We start from the raw sequence: 22298 nt of genomic DNA on the forward strand, positions 1-22298 counted from the left end.
TCAATAAGTAATTTGGGAGGATAGAATTTGGCTTGGCTCAAAAATTCCTTGAAAAACTTGATACTGGTGTTGTGTTTAAGATTCGGTAAATTAGTGTGGTCTATTCTATTTTTTGGTTTAAGGCACAAAGCTGGAATAAAAAGAGCAATTCTGACTTGTTTGGCTAAGGCCAAGATATGGTCTCAAAGCAGTTCCTGTGATGTTTACCAAGAGCAGATGGGCTTGGGGTCCTTCCGTCTATAGTGGGGCCAAAAGCAGGCGAAATGAACAGTCCCACCCATTCCGGATTACTCTCCTACTGCCAAGATGATTGAAAAAGTCTAACTTTCAGGCAGCAGTCCAATGTCTGTCAGTAAACCCAATCTTTCTAAACCAAAAGGAAGGCAAGATTCTAAAGGACTAGATCAAATGGGAGTAATTACCGGAGATTGGGAATTCACATTTTAATACAAAGTCGGTACAAAACTGCAAATAGGAGGTAAAAATCAGCCATTGCCCGACATCCAGTAATTTTAAAATATACACTTAAGGACTGACAGGGACCATGATTAGTCAGTTATACAGTAATTGATATATAATTAAAAGAGTGAAAATGAATAAGATTAAAACTAATTACTACCTCAGAGGCTAATGGACTCTTAAAACACCCAGACTAAGAAGTATTTCCCATCTTTTTACACATTAAAGCATTACTTCCATTAAACTTGATTTGACTGTCCTAACAAATGTGTGTTCCTTTTATTCCTGTGGAAATGTAGAAGTTCTGTAATATACAGACTAAAAGTCCAGGTGGATTGTTTAAATCTAATTGGAAATTGAAAATCAGAGGGAATTATGAGAAGGAAAGATTTAAGCTCATCATCCTGGCTGCTTGAGGGTCACTGGACAGTGAATGAGTTGCACGTTACTCAAGGGAAAACATGGCACTTAATGACTGAGCCCCGACTTCATTGCCCCAATCAATCTTGCCACCTTGTCCCCACTCTGAACTTTTCACTTTCCGCAAACATGCCATGCCACATTTTTCCATGCCTCTGTACATCTGTATACACCGTTCCCTCTGCCTGGAACACCTCACCCCACCCATCTGTTTTCCATCTCCTCCTACTGACTCCTCAAGAATTAGCTCCCGTGTCACCCTCTTGGGCTGACACTGGCTACACCAGGCTGAACAGGTTACTCCCAAAACCACACCAAATATCTCACTATAGGACTCATAGCATTTAAAACTTCTGCTCTCTAATTACTAGCCTACATCCTTCAGTGGACTATGAACTCACAGAAAGAACTTAAGAACTATGTCTTACTCACATTAGCGTCCTTACAGTACCTAGACAGTGGCACATAGGAGGGATGTCAGCTAAAGGAATGGCTATCAAAGGAGCATGCTACTTGGCTGGAAGAGTACAGGAGATCGAGCCTACCATAACCCAAAGGCTGAGAGACTGAAACTGGAAAAAAGCAGACAAAGCCAACAGCACCTCAGGAGGACAGGATTAGAATTAAAAAGTGGAAAGATGCAGCCTACAGGAAGTTGGAAGCAAATATGCCAAGGTCGACTTGAGAGAGAGCCTTAAAGTCAGTAGGAAGGGGAAAATGAGCTTTTACTGAAATGTGAACCATATCATATGTAAATAATCATCTTAAGAGTCATTATGGAAAAAAAATTATTTCAATTTCCAATTTGGCCTACTGGTTCTTTACTGACAAGGATAATTTCTCTCTCTAGATTGCCTTAATAGGTCTACGGCAAACATTTTCACTCGATTCCTACTGCTAACTGTAATTACAAGTCATTCTCGTTCTCCTCTAAGCCTCTAATAGTCATGTGCACAGAATTATCCCCGAGCAGCTGCTTTTCTAAGCAGCCATCACATCACGGCCTATTCTTAGCTACCCTGAAGAACCAGTAATTTCATCATTAAAGAAAAATAGCCATAATTCTTAATCCTTGGTTCCACTGAATTACCCAGTGCTGGAGTCAAAATAGAATTTCCTCTCCGACTGCTTCCTCTGCAGTTCATCCAGTGACCCTACAGGCTCATAGTCTTCCATTTTGGATAACGAGCCATTCTGCCGCTGCAAAAAGCCAAAGGTAACTTGAAAACTTGTGTCTGATGGATAGCAGAGGCCAACTCGAATCCAGTCATCCCTATGAAGGAGAGACAGTAAAAATTTAATTCATAGTTGAGCCGATATCTTTTTTTTTTAATTGTGGTAGAATATACAATAAAACATTTGCCATTTTTAACCATTTTGAAGTGTACAATTCAATCATATTAATTACATTCACCATGTTGTGCGACCATCACTATCCATTTTCAAATGTTTTTCATCACCCTAAAGAGAAACACAGCACCCCTTAGACAGTAACTCCAGAATTCCCTCTTCCCTCAGCCCCCATAACCACTAATAAACTTTTGTCTCAATGCATTTTCCCTCCAGATATTTCATACAAGTGGGATCATATGATTATTTGTCCTTCTGGGTCTCACTTATTTCACTCAGCATAATATTTCCAAGGTTCATCCATGTAGCATATATCAGAGCTTAATTTCTTCTTGTGGTTGAATAATACTCAATTATATGTATATAGGAGCCCTGGTGGTGCAATGGTTAAAGCATTTGGCTGCTAACCGAAAGGTCAGCAGTTCAAACTCACCAGCCGCTCCATGGGAGAAAGATGTGGAAGTCTGCTTCCGTAAAGACTATAACCTTGGAAATCCTATGGGGCAGTTCTACTCTGTCTTACGGGGTCACTGAGTCAGAATCAACTTGACTAACTGCAATGGGTTTGGTTTTGGTACATGGATATATATCACTTTTTGCTTATCCATTCATCTGTTGATAGACACTTGAGCCATAGAAAACCTTTTGGCAATGGTGAATAATGCTGCAGTGAACATCTGTTTGAGTCCCTGCTTTCAATTCTTTTGGGTATATGTCTGGAGTGGAAGTGCTCCATCATCTCCTAATTCTATGTTTAACTTTGGAGGAACTGCCCAACTGTTTTCAACAGAGGCCGTGAGCCAGTGTCTTTTGACTATTACAGCACAGGCAAGTTTTAGCCATGACATTCTCAAATTTCTGCTGCGGGTTCAGCCACTAGGAATAGAAGTCCTGAACCATGACATGCTGAAGAATCATCTACCTTTGCCTGTCCCCAAACTTTTCTTACCGACATTTTGTTAATATTCATATGCTCTATAAAAAAATTCTTGGTTTCAATACGACTTGAGAGCATGTGAATAGAAGTTGAATGACATGTACTTAAACACTGAAAATGGATAATAACGGTAGGTGAGATGGTTGAGTATGGGTACATTAAGACGGAAAAATAGCCTGACGGTGGAAGGGTATCTGGTAAAACTCTTCCTAAAGATTTTATGAGCAATATGTAATAAAGCCTTAAAACTGTTCACAGAGGTTTTACCCAGTAATCCCACTAAGGAATAATTAGAAAATGCAGACAAAAGATGTATGCAAAAAGATGTTCTGTGCAATATCATCTATAATAGCAAAAAAGAGGGAGGCAGTAGGAAAAGAAGCTAAATGGCGGGGGGAACCACAGCTAAACACATAATGGCACATCCATATACTAAGTGAAAACATTTCAGCATGGGGAGGAAGGAGAACACCCCAGAATGTTTACAAGGTCTCTATCTGATTAGTAGGATTAGAGATTACCTCAATTTTCTTTATGTTTTTCTCTGTTTTTCTTTTTTTTTTTATAATACATATAGCTTTTATAACTTTTAAAGTTTATTTTCAGAAACAGCACTATGACAAAATCTGTGGCCTCCCATTTCTTGATTATACCGAATCAAGAAAAAAAAAGTGGCCGTCTCCTCCTGTCCCTCTTGCCTCTGCCTATCATGTAATTTTTACAGACTTTTAGCTAGTTAAGTATATAAGGAAAGTATGACTGAATTTCAAGCCCATGTGGATTTTTGTTAATTTCTGATTACTGGGCTCAGCTTTTTTCTACTTTAAAACATTTTTCCTTGCCTAATATTTGTTCAAAAGTTATGTGTGGAACTTCCAGAGCCCTGCATACAATTTAATTGTAATATCTCACCTCACATTCATTACCGTGCTGGATGTAAGTTTTTGGATTGTTGATGACTCTTCGATGTTTCTCCTCCTTCCTCTCTGACAATCATTTATTTCTTTCACTGACTTCTCCACTACTTATATATGGGAGTGATATTATCAGACTGAGCTTTTAGAAACTTCACCCTGGACACAACTGAACTAAAGATTGGAGGTAGGGAGACCAAGTAGGAGGCTAATGCAGATATCCAGGCAAAACGATGGCGGTCTGAACTCAATCATGAGCAATGGGGGTAGAAAGAAATGAAGAGATTTGAATGCCATCAAGGAGATAAAATCAGTAGGGCTTGGGTTACTGATAGGATGGAGAGATGAGAGAAAAACCTGGGACTTTTAGCTAGAGTGATGGCGTAGATGGGATCGTCATTCTACAGAAAGGGCATAGAAAAGCAACAGCATACGTTATGGGAAACTAGTAATGGTTTAGTTTAGAGAATGTGCCGGAGGCCTAAATATCTCAGAACAAGGGCATCCACCCCGGCGTTCATCCTTCCTTGGAAGTGACCTTGGTGGCTGAATTCTCACATGTTCCATGTCCATTTCTGTTCGTTTAAATTGGGTATTTTAAGAGAGTTCAGACAAGTCAGAGCTTGAAGACCAGTCAAGAGAACAAGCCACCTCAGTTTTTACGTACAGTCAGGAGAACAAGTCATTTCAGTTTCCAGGTGCATATCTGAGCAGTTTCAAGGAATCCCATGGGATAACTGTTAGACACATCGAGACTGGTTTACCCACACTTTCAAAAAAGCCCTACCACTCCTGTCTTGTTTCATCTTCTGTCACTTCTTCTGATGTACCCTATGCTCCCGTCACACTGAGTCCATCTTCCCTGAGTAGAACAGTCCTAAACCAGTTGCCATCAAGTCGATTCCGATTCACGGCAACCCCACGTGTGTCAGAGCAGAACTGTGTTTATAGGGTTTTCAATGGCTGTGACCTTTTGGAAGCAGATCACCTGGACTTTCTTCTGAGGCACCTATAGGTAGATTTGAACTGCCAACTTTTCAATGTTTAACCATTTGTACCACCCAGGGACTCCTTTGTAACAGGACTGATCACTTAATCAGAACCACTTCCTCAGTGCGGCCGGGCCCAACTCCATTAGTCAGAATTAGGGGCTCTATCCTTTGCCCATTAAAAAATAATATGTTTATCTACTCACATGAGTGTTTTTCTACCTCCATACTACAAGATCTTGCAGGACGAGTACTTTTCTCATTCATCTTTACATATCTACCAACTGGAACATGGTAAACATTTGAATGAATTAATAGAAAAAATACAGCCTTTGATTGAATGTGATACTATTAGGAAGATTAGCTAGATAGACAATTGAGAAATTAATGAAGGGATAGAATGAGGCTTTAAGACGGGCAAATATCTGTCATTCATGCCCCAACTCTTCCACCTCAGGCCCATAGCAGACATTACTAATCAACCACACCACACTCTTCTGTCAATTGGCCTCAAAAATATTTCAGTTTTCTAGGTGACCAAATGATCGGTTGGGACACCTGATAAAACTTTCTTTCCATCTCAGCTATAGGAAATTGAAGGATTCTGCAGACTGTATTAAAATCTATTGTTCAATGGCTTTTTGCACACAACACTCATTTCTACAGAAGTTTTTCCATGAAAAAGTGCTTTTAAATTGACAGGATTTTATTTGTATAATCTCCTAATTCCATCAATAGGAAATGTACAGTCTCCCCACAACAAGAGGAGCAAACTACCTGAATTTGGCATTCTTTATTTACTACTTAGCTAATTAAAGGTTTTTTTAATTAAGGGTTCCCTGGGTGGTGTGAATGGTTAAGTGCTGGGCTATTAGCCAAAAGGTTGGTGCTTTGAATCCACCCAGAAGCACCTCAGAAGAAAGGCCTGGCTATTTGCTTCTGAAAGGTAACAGTCATGAAAATCCTATGGAGCTGTCCTACTCTGCACACACGGTTTGCCATAAGTTAGAATCGACTCAATGGCAACTGACAACAACAAAGCTAATTAAAGTTACTGTTTTTTTCTACTACTTAGAGCCCTGATGGCACAGTAGTCTAGAGCTCAGCTGCTAACCAAAAGGTCAGCAGTTCAAATCCACCATCTGCTCCTTGGAAACCTTACAGGGTGGCTCTACTTTGTCCTACAGGGTCTCTATGAGTCGGAATCGACTTGATGACAACATGTTTGGTTTTGGTTAACCTAGTACTTGCGTGTCTTTTGGAAATAAGAGTGACGGAAGCATACTTGTTGAAGTTTATGAGGTACAGAAAGGCAATCCGCGGCGCTGGTCCATTCCAGTGGATGGTGTAGCCCTTCTCCAGCATGACTACAGGTTGGTACTGCGGAAAGGCAGCCTTCTGGTTAATGCCCCGGAGCACCATTGGGTGGGAAGGATATTCATCTCGTGTGATGGTCATAGCAAGATTCTGAGTGCTCCAAGTCTGCACGTAGACCTTCAAAAAATTATCAACAATTAAAGGGAAGGGAAGGAAGATTTAAATAAACAAATACTTCCAAAACAAAGTTAAGCATTGTTACTTTGCAAAGAGAGACTATGGATTCTGTGGTCGAGGCCAGACAAAATGAACAGCAGCCAACTTCACACTATGAGACACTTGCAATGCAGCCTGCCCAATCTGAAATGGTAAAAACAGATCATGCGATCTGCTAGCCAAGATCTTCATAATCTCTTCCACCACAGCAGGCCAGCTCACTCATCAGAATATAAAACCCTGTGGCTTATATAGCTTGTCAAAGCAATCTCTCAATCTGATGAACACACATACAAAAAATTAGTAAACTAACAGGAAAATTGATACCCTTTCACCAAATCCAAAAGACTTTCCTCTCAACTAAGAGATGGAGAATTTAAATATCCTAGGGCTTTGACTTTCAGTTTTCCATGACCAATATCAGCCAAAGTCATTTTTCCCTCATCCAAAAACATTTTTCAAAGGTTATAAAAAGCTCTGCAAAAACTGGAAAAGAAAATTAAATTGAGGCAAATTTGAAAGTTCTGAATTTCTTCCAGTGACATTTGAACCACTTGCTATTCCAGAACAAAACCTCCCCCAAATACATTCTCCAAAGACAAAGCTCAAAACAATTTTCCTAAAACAAATCAGTGTCCTGTAAACAAATTCTGCAGAGGAATTAAAACACCTGCAGAATGTTGGCATTTACATCACAGTAGTCTAACCGTTGACAACCCACCCACAAGAGAATTTTCTAGATGCACATCTCTCTCTGTTCTTGTTATTGGGTGCCGTCCTGCCAATTCTGACTCACAACCACCCCATGTGACAGAGTAGAACTGACCCACTGGGTTTTCTTGGCTGTAATCTTTACAGAAGCAGATCTCAAAGTCTTTCTCTTGTAGAGTGTTTGTGTGGATTCGAACCACCAACCTTTCAGTTAGCAGCTGAAAGCTTAGCCATTGAGCCACTAGGGCGCCTTATAACAAATGACTGCAAGTCTGGGCTTCTGGCCCAAACCCCAAAGTCTCAGGAGATAATATGTGACACATGGTTGGGACTGATTTCTGATTTGTAGTCCTACCTACCATTCCCAGAGCCTCCTGAGAAGTAGTAGACAACCTATATATTTCTTTCTTCATTTACAAAATAGAATTACTACTCTGCTTTGTAAGATAGAAGGATCAGGGTCACATTCTCAGATACGTCAGAAATTCAGAGGATTGAGTAATTTATTAAGTAAATGTTGAATGAACAAATGAAAAATATATACATTATAGTAACAATTGCAATTTTATAAAGAAGTTATCATAACCATATATTTTATAGACACATTTATGGTAATTTTAGAAGTATAAAGTTTTTATTAGTGAGCACCAACCACTTTAAGACAAACACACACGAAAACACGTGACTGGCAAGAAATCTGACTTAAACTGTAGCTACAAGAGAACTAAAAGCTTTCTGTTTTTGTTTTAATTCTGGAATTTTTATAGATGCCTAAGTATTGATGAGTCAACTTAATTTGGGGAGCATTCTGATTAAAAATATAATGAATGAAAAAAAAAGAAACCACATTTTATTCTTTCTTTCTTTCTTTCTTATATTGTTGTTAATTCTTCATCCTTTCCTTGTCTCCCCAGGAATTAGGGAAGTATGAGATCTTTTTGTTCATGCGAATGAAAAATTCCACAACAAAGAATCTAATACCCCGTAAGAACAAAACAGAAATTCTCTCCAGTCTTTATCACTTTGAAGCCCTTTGTTTTATCTATAGATAAAAATCTAAACATTTTTAAAGTTTATTTATTTATTTTTTTTAACTTGCAAATCATAGCATTCTTAAACAATCATGACTGGAAGTCAGAATAAACCAGGTGCTGTCAAGCTGATTCCAACTCATGATGACCCCATGTGTGTCAGAGTAGAATTATGCTCAATAGGGTTTTCACTGGCTGATTTTTTAGAAGTAGACTGCCAGGCCCTACCTCTGGGTGGACTTGAACCTTCAGGTTAGTAGCTGAGCAGTCCATTATTAAAATATATCAATTTATTATCTGAAATATGGAAATAAAATTCTGCTCCCTTCAAAATTCTGGATACCTCCATTCTGTAGCCTCTTCAATCCATCCAAATATCACTATTAAATCATCTTTGCAACTTAGAGACCTGCTCTAACAGCAGCACGCACTTCACTATGCGCCTGGTCAGATGGTAAATGCTTTGAATGTATTCACCCATTTTTGTCTCCACAAGAGCTTCATGAGAGAGGAACAATTATTATCCTCATTGTACACAGGCATCAAAAGCCAAAACCCATTACCATCGAGTCGATTCCAACTCATAGCAATTCTACAGGACAGAGTAGAACTGCCTTATATAAGGTTTTCAAGGCTGTAAATCTTTATGGAAGCAGGATGGCACTTCTTTCTCCATGGAGCGGCTGGTGGGTTCAAACCACTGACCTTTCGGTTGACAGAGTTTAGTTAATTAACTTGCCTGACTCATATTTCAGGAAATAACAGAGCCAGGATTCAAACCCAGGCGGTCTGTCTCCAGAGCTTGTACCCTTAACCATATGTAAAAAACAGCTGCCATCGAGTCAGCTCTAACTCATGATGACCCATGTGTGTCAGAGTAGAATGGTGCCCTAAAGGGTCTTCAGTGGCTTTCTTTAAAGTACATCACCGGGCCTTTCTTCCAACATGTTTCTGGGTGGACTTGAACCTTCAACCTTTTGGTTAGCAGCCAAGTACATTAAACATCTACCACCCAGGTACCACTAACCATACGCACTCCTTACCAAATTAGTCCATTCTCTTATGCCACCATCAAATTAACAGTACTAGAACATACTAGTTGTTATGTTTTAAAAGGTGTTTCTCAACTTATACCATCCCCTTCCTGTTTTCACAGACATTACATCTTAATTATCATTAGAATTTACTTTGACTCCTTCCTTGTCCTCTCATTTCCAGTTTCCAGCCCTGTCCCTGCGTTCCAGTCATCTCTCATGCCTGGGAAAGGGTCCATGTAATTTTCCAAATGAGCTATTAATATTCTGCCTCAAAAGTCAGACTCCCTAATTTGGCAGAAAAAGAAAAAAAAAATTTTTTTTTTTTTCCTTTTTCTAGAGATACCAAAAAAAAAAAAAAACCCTACTGCAGTTGAGTCAATTCTGACTCATAGCAATCCTATAGGACAGACCAGAACTGCCCCAGAGGGTTTCCAAGGATGTCATCTTTCTGGAAGCAGACCACCACATCTCTCTCCCACTTGGTAGAGATAACGCCCTGAAGGCAAAGAATAAAATTCCCTCTCCTGGGCCACAGCTATAGTACAGCAAGAAAGCCCTGGCCTGAGAATCAGGAAATATGGGTTCTTGGCCTAATTCTATCCTAATTAGCCAAGGGCAAATCACTCACTTTTCTGGGACCCCACTTTTCCATTTATTACATTAGTTTAGGTTAGGGGATGGAGGAGGAATTGTGCTTTAAATAAAATTCTATGAGTCCATGACTCCTGGTCAATTTTAAGAAAAAAAATCATGCTTTAGAAAGTGTCAACCACACTGAAAAGCTCAAAAGTACTCATCACAGGCATAGTGTTCTCAGAAGCGGTAAGGAAGCAAACGTCATAATGCATTCTGCGCCTACCTGGGCATAAGTCCCACTGCAGACCACAGCATTCCATTTGGTAACGTTAACACAGCTTGGATGGCGGATCAGGTAGTTGTCAATTCTTCCCACGTAAGAGTCCTTGTATCCTGTCACAGAGCCATCGATGTCATGGAATATGGAGTTCTTATCACCATCTAGCTCACAATCTTCAAACCAGGGACCGGGCTTTCCAAAGAAGACATTCAAGGAGACCTGACAGCAGTAAAAAGCAAGGACGTTACCAAATGAGGTCTCCTGCCATCTAAGCCAACCCACCTGCAAGGATCCAACTGCATGTCCATCATAACTGCTTGATGCTAAAGCAGCTCTGACTGACAGTACAGCTGCCTACTGTGGCACCAATCAGAATTTCCTATTTAATTAATGACATGCCTGGAAAAAAAAATCCAAACCCTTAGAGAATCCAAGTAGCAAATGTTAAACTTTGTTTCGCCCCCACACACACTTAAAAACCTGTTCTCCAGGCAAAACTAATCTGTGGTAACGGAAATCAGCACAGTTGGGCAGACAGGGTTATACAGTTGTATATATATTTATTAAAACTTATACACTGCAGACTTAAGCTCTGTGTATTTCCCTGTATATAGATTATATCTCAGAATAAAAATCTATTATAAATTCGGTCTTCAGAGCAAATTAACCATTTCATTTCACTCTAAATACTTTAGTTATTTGTTCATATGACTCCCTCTACCAAAAAGTATGTACAGTTCACATCTGAACAATGGTCTAAGTGTTGCTGGGTGACTGCTGAGGTCACTAGGCTGCCAAAAGGTGTATGTCACTCTCTTTCTCCTCAACACAAAGTCCAGCTGAATCATTTTCTTATCAGGTAGAGTTAATTTAAAATTTTTATTTAACACACTGCCATCCATAAAGTTTTGTACTGGGTAAATCTCCAACAAAAGACCTCTCTAAACCCTTAAAAAGCAAAGATGTCACTTTGATGACCCAAACCATGGTGTTTTCAATCGCCTCATATGCATGCAAAAGTTGGACAATGAATAAGGAAGGTCGAAGAAGAATTAATGCATCCAAATTGCGGTGCTGGTGAAGAATATTGAAAATGTTGACCGTCAGAAGAACAAACAAATCTGCCTTGGAGGAAGTACAGCCAGAATGCTCCTCAGAAATGAGGAGGGTGAGACTTTGTCTTGCGTACTTTGGACACGTCATTAGGAAGGACCAATCCTTGGAGAAGGACATCATGCTTGGTAAAGTTGAGAGTCAGGGAAAAAGAGGGAAACGCTCAATGATATAGACTGACGCAGCAGCTGCAACAATGGGCTCTAGCATAGCAACAATTGTGACAATGGCACAGGACCAGGCAATGTTTTGTTCTGCTATACACAAGGTCACTATGAGTGGGAGCTGACTCGATGACACCTAGCAACAACATTTAACACATAACACGAAGCTGCAAAGTGGGCTACAGGTAACATAGTCTTTAGCTTCTTCTTAAAAAAAAAAAAATTTTTTTTTTTTTTTTTTTTTATTAGCAGTAAATCATTAATGTTATTCAAGCCATGCAGATACTCCTCAAAAATGCTTTTACACTTTCATCTCCCTGGGATGTTTTTAAATCAACAGAACATCTAATCAACAAGCAACTGAATGGGCAAATAGTGAAGTTTGGGATAAGTGGCTCCAGGTTCTTAGTTCTAGACTTTTTCTCATTTCTTTGTACTGCCTGTGATTAAATCTGAGAGATGTTTTGGGCATACTTTCCATGTTTTTAGGTAGAAAAAATTTCATAAACCATTCCCTTTACAAACTGTCCCCAGAGCGTCACCACCACAGGAAACCCCAGGTTATGTCACTACCATTGAAAAACCACTGGACACGAACAGGATAGGTTCTCTTATGTTGTTATAATTTCAGGATTTTTATACCAAATGCAACCTCTAACAAAACTGTTTTTCAATATGGCCATGTCCGTGGTTGCTGAACTCCAGGCATAGGACCATGGGGAACTCCATGTGGGCAGTAAGCAAACAAGCCACCCTCCACACTGGAAAGGTGAACCAGGACCTTTCCTATTTGTGGGGGAAGTCATCTACTTATCTAGCTGTTAACCCTTCCCTAGAGTCATGTGGCCTGAAACAGAACCACCCAACAAAGCTGGCAACCCAATTCGCACCTGTGTCTCTGGGCTATGCCTCAGTTGTCCTAGAAAACCAGATACAGGCTTTGGTAAACCGATTCCACGTTCTACTTCAAACCACATAACCACAAAGTTTGCCTGTGGAGGTGGATAATACAACTATGAACCACTTTTCAGTTACAGCTGTCTGTGGGAGAAGGGAGCTAGAGAATCTGAGACTTGGTCCCTCTGGTGTCACTGTGGTCTTGGAACTAGCAAGCAGGCGGGTGGGGAGTGTTGTGTAACAGACCATCCTGTGTATTAAGGGTAAAGGGATTCAGAACAAACTGTTAGAAAACAGCTTCTGTAGGCTACTGAAATGTGAACAATTTCCACATGTTCTTTGCAGTCTTCATAAAAACCTTTCAAAAGTTTAGATCAGAAATAACCCAATGTATGACACACTGTCCCCCTGCCTCCCCGTTCCTCTTTCTTCTCAACATCTTATGCTCTCATTCTCCAGAACAGGCCCCAGGTAAATAAAATACCAGGTAGGATTTAATGAGACCCAAACCTCTTAAAGAGAATGCGCTGCCCCAACAGCTAATTATACTGAATTTCACAAAATCAGATGTCCTATTGTCCCTGTAAGGAACCCTGCTGGCACAGTGGTTAAAGACCTTGGCTGTGAACCAAAAGTTCAGTGGTTTGAACATACCATCTGCTCCGTGGGAGGAAGATGTGTTAGTCTCCTTCCACAAAGATTACAGCCTTGGAAACTTTATGGGGCAGTTCTACTCTGTCCTACAGGGTCGCTATGAGTCTCAGTGGCAGTGGACTTATTGTCCCAGTGAAATTCTAAAACTGTAGGTATTTTTCCTTCTCAAGAATACCCAGAGTCACACGGGACTTCTGTTTTTGACTTGAACTCAACAGGACAGACGCATGGACTTAGGAGCTGCTTTTGTGTCTCTTTCTCCTCCCAGTTTTACAAAGACTCAGTGTGATTCCTTTGCTTGTTTGTGTTTTTGTCTTTCGGAATGTGTTATGTCTCCTTCTCAAACCACAGCCACTATGTAAGAACTATAAGACCATACTTACATGTGGGCCAAACTTCACGAGGGAGATGTTATTCCTCGGGGTTATCTGCCAGGAATTCTTCATGAGGAAGCCAATCGCACTGCTGTACCTGTCTGCAGTTGGCACATATTTTTTAAAAGTGCTCTTGGTGAGATGAATGGGCCCATCATAAATCTGAAAGCCTCTAATTGGAAATGTCCTGTCAAAATACAATACTATTTAATGCACATGGTCTTGTCCTCTTAACAGCACTTCATATACTTACTCATTTTATAAAGATTGTTGAACTACTGAATATCATCTATGCACAAAGCATAATTCTAGACTCTGTGGATATAGAGCAAGACAAGAACCCTGCTCCACTGAAACATATACTGTAGTATGAAAGACAACCAGAAAAACAAAAAGATAATTGAGATGGTAAGTGCTATGAAGACAATAAGACACAGTAATTCAATAGTCAGGAGGGGGGAGAGATGCTATTTTGGACAGAATGGAAGATGGACATGTGACTTCTGTGAGAGAGGTATAAGAAATTCTGAGCAGACAGCATTCCAGGCAAGAGGAACAGAAAGCACAAAGGCCTCTGGTAGGAACAAGCTTGAAAACCTGAAGGAAGGCCAGTGCAGCTGGAGCAATGTGGTCAGTGGACAGACTGGTGGCTAGGGGCTGTATCATGCCGGGCTTTGTAGACCATGATGAGGAATGTGTCTATAATTCTCCATGAAATGGGAAATTGTTGGAGGGTTTTGAGCAGAAGAGCAAAACATGATCTGGGTTTTTTTTTTTTTTAAAGGCCCTTCTGACTGCTGTGGGGAAAACAGATTGTGGTGGCGGATGGGATAAGTTGGGAGATGCATTAGAAGGTACCGAGGTAGCTACCACGGCTTGGACCAAAACGGAAGTTGTGGGGATGGAGAAGGGAGGTAGACCTGGGGTAGGTTTGGAGAGAAACAAAACATTTGGCAAATTGGCTGATAGGATTATTTCAACTTTTTTGCTATTGTTGTTGTTGTTGTTGTTGTGTGTGTGTGTGTGTGTGTGTGTGTGTGTGTGTGTGTTTAAACTTAACTGGGTGGGATACGGTCCTTTTTAAAGAGCTGCAGAAAATACACAAACATACACTAGTTTCTTCAAATGGATTTAAGAAAAGAGAATAGGCAACTAGAAGACAACTGCAAAGACACAATGAAATAGTTTTGCTTCTTGAAATAACTCAGTTAAGCATTTTTCTTTGTTAACTCATGTACTTCGGTTTTAGACCCCAAATCTCTAGAACAAAAGAAACACCTGTGCTTATGCAAGGACAGCCTCCTTTCAAGCCACTAAAAGATCGTAAAAATGATATGCTTAACAGTATAAAAGCATAACTCCTCAAGGCTTACTACATCAAAGGGGCTAGCTAGGTTGAGAAATTCATTTTATTAGTTTTCTCCCTTTTTGTTCAAACAGAAAATCCTTATCCATAACAAATCATCAACCATAATTAATGTACAAAACCCATAACATTCTGGATTTCTGAAGTTTCTAACTTATTACATTTTTAATAGTATTGCAAAGTATTTCTACAGCAACTAATTAGTTTATAACTTCGCAGTGTTTTACAAAAAAAGCATAGGTCTTAGCAAGAAAACCAAATAGCCTGGTTAAAAATCTATGCATCATGATGCATGATGTATTACTAAGCATATATCTCAAAATGGTTCTCCCATGCACAAAAGGTTAATAAAGATTGTGAAAAATAAAAACTGATCCATTGTCCAATAAGAAATCTTTGTTTTAAAAAATTCTCCTTAGGACCAGAAGCAATAGATGGTGCCCAGCTACTACCAAAGACTGCTCTGACAGGGAACACAACAGACAGTCCCTGACAGCAGGAGAAAAGTGGGATGAAGAACTCAAATTCTAGTAAAAAGACCAGACTTAATGGTCTGACTGAGACTGAAAAGAACTCGGAAGACATGGCCCCTGGACTCTCTGTTAACCCAAAACTAAAGCCGTTCCTGAAGCTGACTCTTCAGACAAAGATTAGATTGGACTATAAGACATAAAATGATACTCGTGAAGAGTGAGCTTCTTAGCTCAACTAGATAAAAAAAAAAAAAAAAATTTTTTTTTTTTTTTGGACTAAATGGGCAGCTTCTGTCCAGAGGTGAGACAAGAAGGCAGAAATGGGCAGGAGCTGGTTGAATGGACACGGGAAATCCAGGGTGGAAAGAAGGAGTGTGCTGTCACATTACAGGGAGAGCAACTAGGGTCATATGACAATGTGTGTATAAATTTTCGTATGAGAAACTAAGTTGAGCTGTAAACTTTCACTTAAAGCACAATACAAAAAAAAAATTCTCCTTTGCAAAGCAGCAATAAGCACTCTGAAACAAAACTAGAGGCTGATATAGAATGAAAAGAGTGGAATTGACTTGGCTATCATCATACTGCAGGCCCACGCTACAACATATATTTATTTTTTTAAATCTGCATATGAGGGAGGATGACAATAGCAGCTACCTTGTTGGGTTTGTGAGAATTAATGTATTAATATGTGTAGAGTATTTAGAATAGGGCCTCATGCATCGTATTTTAATAAATGTTAGTTATTAAAAATCCACAAAGCTCTTTTCCTGGTGGCTTCCACAGTCTGACTAACAGGCAGTCTACACAGAGCGCAGTCTATAAGGATGCTCAATATTTCACAATGACAAGCAGAGTGGGAGAGGAGCCAAGCACAGTGACCCTCTGCCAGAAGCTAGTAAAAAGCCTCTCCCGCCCCCGACACACATACCGCTAACAGTCCATGTTTTCCCCTTTTCCCTGATGGGTCCTAGTTCAATGATCACAGAGAACACTGAGGAAAGGTGGTGGGGGTGGCATTTGAATTGTGCCACTGGTGTTGATGTGATGCCTTTAAGGACACTATTTAGTTTTTGTCCACCTGGTTTTTTCCCAGGTAAAATGAGGGCTTTCTCAGAACCGAGGTATGGATTAATTAGTTAACAGTCCCCTAAGAGCTTTGAAGGATCTTTCTAGTGCTAAGAACTGTTTTAATGACTGATTATGATGAAAGAACACATGCCAAAAGTCTGCCCCCGCTCCCCTCCACCATCTAAAAGGCAGTTAATTACACAGCCGTGGTTAGATTTTGAGTCAGCTTTGGCATCAACCAGCTCTCATATTCTAGGACTCCTTCAGCAGGTCATTTCCTTTTCCAGTGGCTGTTTCTGAAAACCAACATCACAAATTGAAGGAAAACTGATATCATGTCATAGTTATGGTTTGGCAACTTTCTGTGGCTCATGAAAGAGAAAAAAAAGAAGAAAATCACCAGGCCTTATACAAGGAATGAGAACCAAGATAGGCTCCTTGTTATAAAATTGATAGTGAAATCTATGAAGTTTTTAATAATTAATGCTCCAGAATTCCAGGACAATATGTACAACAATAATAAAAGATGAAGAATAGAAATAGTGTGATAATAAAGATAAGGTGGGATAGGAGTCACGGTGGGAAGCAATCCATGCAGGATTAACACAGAAACCTCCTTGAGAATTAGTTTTTTATTTATTGTTTAAATATAACAGTTCACTGCTAAAGCAGTGCTTACCTGTTCCTAGGTAAAGTCCGAGGCTTATGGTCTATTCCTCCAGTGCCTGCATACTTGTTCTGACCCCCCTGGAAGCCATAATTTCTGCTCTCGCCAACAAAGAGAGATTCAAACACCTCCTGGCTGGAACCTTCATCACTTGGGAAGCTCCCATCACTGTTAAAATGAAAACAGTCATGAACCACATTCCTCTCGCCAATTTAAATTTACTCTTACCTGAAGGTAAGCTGTCACTTATGAAGCTAAAAATGTTAAGTCAGTCGATTTTTCTAATACATAATATCAAGTCACTAGAAATTGCTCCTAAACTGTGAAAATACTTCATAGAAATCAACACATATTTTATGAATTTTATGTATATAATTGAATTTAGGAGCAACAATCCATTACTCTAGTCCCAAGCAATAAGTTTGCAAATGCGGAGAACAAAGTTGCCCTGAGTGCAAGAATTAGATGATGGACACGTTTAAAATCACTGTTATTTGGACAAAAAAATATAAAATTCTTAATTCTTAAAGACCATTGCCAAATTAGAGCAGCTTCTTAGACACCCCAAACTTTCACCTCCTCTTTTTTACCCTTCTTTTAAGATCTTTGGTCTAAATCTCAAGCATTTTCTTCTAAGAAAAAATATGATGGGCCTATCCTTCTGTGAAATTCCACCTACATTAAAATTACTACTCAGGTATGAATTCAATTAATCAATAAAAAAAATTTTTTTGGCCCTCTAGTGGTATCAGGAAGAAGGTGCTGATTTTTTTTTTTTAATGCTAATAAATATACAACGTTCCTGTATATAAGCCAAACATCAAGGGTCATTTTACCTTACAGCTTTAAAATGGTCAAATAAGTAGTTTTTAAGCAATTACTAACCTGGCAAAAGTCAGTCCTATTCCATTATCTGCAAATCTATAAGAGAAAAGAGAACGAGGAAACATTTAAAAAATTACCAAGTGGTGTAAAAATAGATAATTCCCCCAATATTTAATTGGCATAATATCCAGAGGTCTGAATAATATCGGGTCTCTCCAAGACGACAAAAAATTTTCACTCCACAACTACCAAGAGCACAGACTCCGTAGTCAGGGTACCTGGCTCACGTTCCAGCCTTTTCCAATTACTAGCTGTGTGATTGTGGGCAAGTTCCTTGACCTCTTTCTGCTTCAGTTTCCTCATCTATAAATTAGAATAATAATATAACCTTCTTCATAAGATTCTTGAGAGCATGAAACATACCAATTTATTTATAGCATTTAGAACAGTGCCTTGAACATGGCATAATGCTTGTAATTATAATTAATGCACATAAACATTTTAGCTATAATTATTGTTATTTGAAAAAACAACTAGATCATGGTATTTGCTTCAAAATTTCTAACTATTTCTACTGATTTAATACAATATCAATTTTGGAGGTGATAAAAGTCAGTGACAATGGTGAAATGCCAGATGTCAGTGCCAGACAAAATATTTTTCTAGAATCTTGAGCACCAAATCTTAGCTCAACATATATCAGACCTCTGCTAAAATTATACAAACGGGGAAAGAGTGAGGTGCTTACTGCCTCAAGTCATGCTAAGACATAAGTCAACAGATTTATGAAGGTGGAATTGCACAACCTCTGTTTTGAATGGCAATGGAATAACATCAGAAAAACTTTGAGTTGCCAAGAAGATGGAAAAAAAGTACCCAGGTAGCTTCAAAATCTTTATTTAGCTCTCTGACATAGACCATGTTTGTTATACAAAGCTAACCCCCCAGCTTCTGCTCAATCTCATCAAAAAACTCTCCTGTCACCAGACAAGTTCAGCTCCAATAAAAGCACCAGAAGGAGACAACTCCAAATATGAGCAGTCTGCAAACTCTAGCGTACTTCCTCGCGGCCTGTCCTGTCTGTTCATAGTAATAATATAATCCAGGAACCACTACTGAGCCTTCATTCTACGGTGTTTTTTTTTTTTTAAATATCCTTCAAAATGAGTACCATTGGTGCCATCAGGGAATAACTTTGCAGAGGATACGCACGCTGAATTCTGAACAATAATGTCTCCTCCTCGGACCCAGGCTCCATGATCGTTATTTTTAAAAGCAATGAGTCTGTCGATTACAGCAGCAACACGTGGCTTCTCAGGGTCTGCATCTTGATGAGGCCGAAACCTTGGGGTTAAAAAAAAAAAGAGGGGATGGACTTTTAAAAAAGTAATAAAAAGGCAATAAAAAATTAGCTATTTACAGTTATAAACTTCAATGTCAAGAAGCAGAGTTAAATTTGACCAAAACAAAACCAAAAAAACCAAAAACAAATCTTATGAGACAACTTAATTATTTGTAGTTCAAAAATCCAAAAGTATGCTCACTTGCATGTAGCCAGGGAATTGCTTTCATAATTTTTTGAGTTTATTTTTCTAAATGAATTTGTAATATAGAATGGACACTGCACAACAACCTAAACACTAAACCCATTTTAAAAAAATTTTAAAAAACCCAGAACAGAAAATATGGCATGTTTTCACAAATTCTTAAGCAACATGATGCTAACATAAACTTATCAAATGTATTAATCATATATTTCAACATGTCTATATGGGAACTGGAATATTGAGTGTGTGCTAGTGAAATACTCAAGATACACAGACAAAACTGAGTTGGTATCTCAAAATACCAAAATTTAAAATAGATTGTATTTAATTGACTAATTCATTATAAAGACTGCTTTTTTACCTTTTCCTTCTCTTTCCTCTAAAACACTTAGTTTACAAAAACTTTAATGAAAAGATCAAAAACGTTGGTGTCAAAAACTGTCTGCTATAACAACTCAAATAAATAATCCCATAAAAAAAAAAACAAACCCAGTGCCGTCAAGTCAATTCTGACTCATGGCGACCCTATAGGACAGAGTAGAACTGCCCCATAGAGTTTCCAAGGAGCGCCTGGCGGATTCGAACTGCTGACCCTTTGGTTAGCAGCTATAGCACTTAACTGCTATGCCATAAGGTCATCTTAAAAAAAAAAAAAGATAATTTCTATCTTAATCTTACAGAGCTGGGGAAAAACACTTCATAGCTTTTCAAAAGCCAATTCATCAGGATGAGATTTTCAATCAAATAATCAAGACACTTTGTTTGTAAAACTACTACCACCACAGTGGCTGGGATACAGTAAAAAAAAAAAAAAAAGCTCACTAAATGTGTCTGATGGGATATGACATCATGCAAAGATATAGCACAGAAAACATCAAGGGCAAAGGTCCCTAGGCATGAATGAACTTGGCACACTCAAGAAACAAGAAAGCCAGTTGGAGAGTAAGAAGCAAGGGTGAGAGGAGAAAGAAGTGAGCAAGCACCAAGCAAAGATGTGGTTCTTTATTCTGAACGCAATCGGAAGTCCTCAGAAGCATGGAATCAGGGAAGTCATGTGAGCTGATTCACTGTTGTTTTTTTTTAAACAGGTCACTGGCTGCTACTTGGAGAACGGATTGTCTAAGAAGACCATTCTGGAGACTCCTGATCTGTTTCAGGCAAGAGAAGGTGATGACATGGACTTGGGTGGTAGCAGTGGAGGTAAAGAGCATTACGTCCGTCCTTAGAGTGCGTGTGTAACCCCGGTCCCCCGACCCTTACTAGTTCTGACCTAAGAGCTAACAAATACTGAGTCTAAACCATCCATCTCTCTTCTGACATTGTAGCTACTGCCAAACAGATTCGCAGGCATTACATAATTTTAAACAGATGGAAGAGTTTTGGAAAGGAAACTACACGATGTTCTAAAAAAAAAAAAAAGCAAAAAAAGAAAAGTGCTGCTAAAGCAAACATCTGATTCTCTGCCGTGGCCATTTCATCTTTCTGAACCTCCTTTCCATGTAAACCAACTGCTGACTGCTTGTTTTGGGATACGCTGTTGACTGTGATCCTCCTTCCCTCTTGGTGTGCAGAAAATACAGCTAGTTTTCCCAATTTTTCATTGTCATCTATGGAATCTCAGCACATTGCTCAACCCTCCCATAATTCTTCCCTGCCTTTACTGTACTAATCAGGTCTGATGTTATTTCACTCTTTTAAATGGAATTTCCCAATCTCAAACCAAGAGCTTTTTTAGGGATATAAATCTCCATCACTGGATTCCTCTGTCATTTCACATCTTGGAGACACAAGGGAAGGGTCATCTGATTAACTGATGAGTCAACTTCCCTTTTGATGAACAGACTGAAATTTCTTCTGGATAGCCCATGAGCCTGATGTTTCATTTGTGGATGGGTTTGTTACTCATTTATGTTAGAGTTTTATCATTTTTACTCATGTCTGGATTGCCTGAATACATGTGGGCACAGTACATACCTTAGTTCATATAAAAAATTAAATGTATTAGCCAGCTGTCCTAATGTCTTCTTTTATAATCAGTTCTTCTTAATAACAACTTCCAAATGGAACCTGATTCATATATGTATCCATTTATAAATTAGTAAGAGAATTCATGGAGAGGAGAGGAAAGTGTAACACTTTTCTAATATCATGTATACACACCTGGTAAAAAAAATTTCTTAAGCCATTATAGGTAAATTGTTTTATTGCTTAATTTGTCAGGTCTAATTAAATACCAATGGATTTTCAAATATATTTACTCATCCATTCATTCATTACTTTAAAAATGCCCTCAGTTTCTCAGCTTCTCAACAGTGATCTGAAAATTGCTTGAAATATGTCAGACTCAAGCTGACCTTTAAGGAATCCTGATAAGTAATTTTATGAACCACACTTTCCCAGTGTTCCCTTGATTGCAGGCCTTGTTAATGTGTCGCAAGGATCCTATCTCACACTTCAGTCAGAATCACCTACCTACAATGTAGTTCCTAATTTATCCTTTGATGAGCAACTGAGTCTGGTGTTCTTTTCTTAAATGCCTGTCAGTAGAGTCTATTAAATCTAGCACCTTTGAACTCCAGAGACTGGTCAATCAACTTGTTATATGAAAAAATAGGATGTGCCTGGTTTCTACTGAATATGGCTTTAAGCTGGCCATTTTTTCCAGAAAATCTCATTTCTACCTAAGACATTTTATTTATTTTGGCTCATGTATACGATGTAAGAGAATTTTGCTGATATGCTGATATGTATCTCAACCACATTTTGTGGTTACAGAGGAGATATAAGAGAATTTTGCTGATATGCTGATATGTATCTCAACCACATTTTGTGGTTACAGAGGAGAGTAATATAGAGCCTGGGTATGATGTGAGTCTGAGACTATAAACCACTGAACCAGAACCAGCTTGA

The 22298-nt window shown here is 39.0% G+C and overlaps 1 protein-coding gene across 2 annotated transcripts in view; it reads right to left on the bottom strand.

Moving 5' to 3' along the window:
- CEMIP2 (cell migration inducing hyaluronidase 2) overlaps positions 1–22298 on the bottom strand; it is an 86857-nt gene that overhangs the window by 15206 nt on the left and 49353 nt on the right. For both annotated transcript variants that reach the window (XM_049896966.1, XM_049896967.1), the window contains exons 13-19: positions 19054–19185; positions 17902–17937; positions 17029–17184; positions 13449–13626; positions 10241–10456; positions 6355–6563; positions 1970–2152 (exon numbers count right to left, since the gene is read on the bottom strand). In XM_049896966.1, the coding sequence (XP_049752923.1) occupies positions 1970–2152; positions 6355–6563; positions 10241–10456; positions 13449–13626; positions 17029–17184; positions 17902–17937; positions 19054–19185 (1110 nt within the window). The remainder of the gene's footprint in view (positions 1–1969; positions 2153–6354; positions 6564–10240; positions 10457–13448; positions 13627–17028; positions 17185–17901; positions 17938–19053; positions 19186–22298) is intronic.

Source organism: Elephas maximus, chromosome 9 (assembly GCF_024166365.1).
Source record: "Elephas maximus indicus isolate mEleMax1 chromosome 9, mEleMax1 primary haplotype, whole genome shotgun sequence".
Taxonomy (NCBI): domain Eukaryota; kingdom Metazoa; phylum Chordata; class Mammalia; order Proboscidea; family Elephantidae; genus Elephas; species Elephas maximus.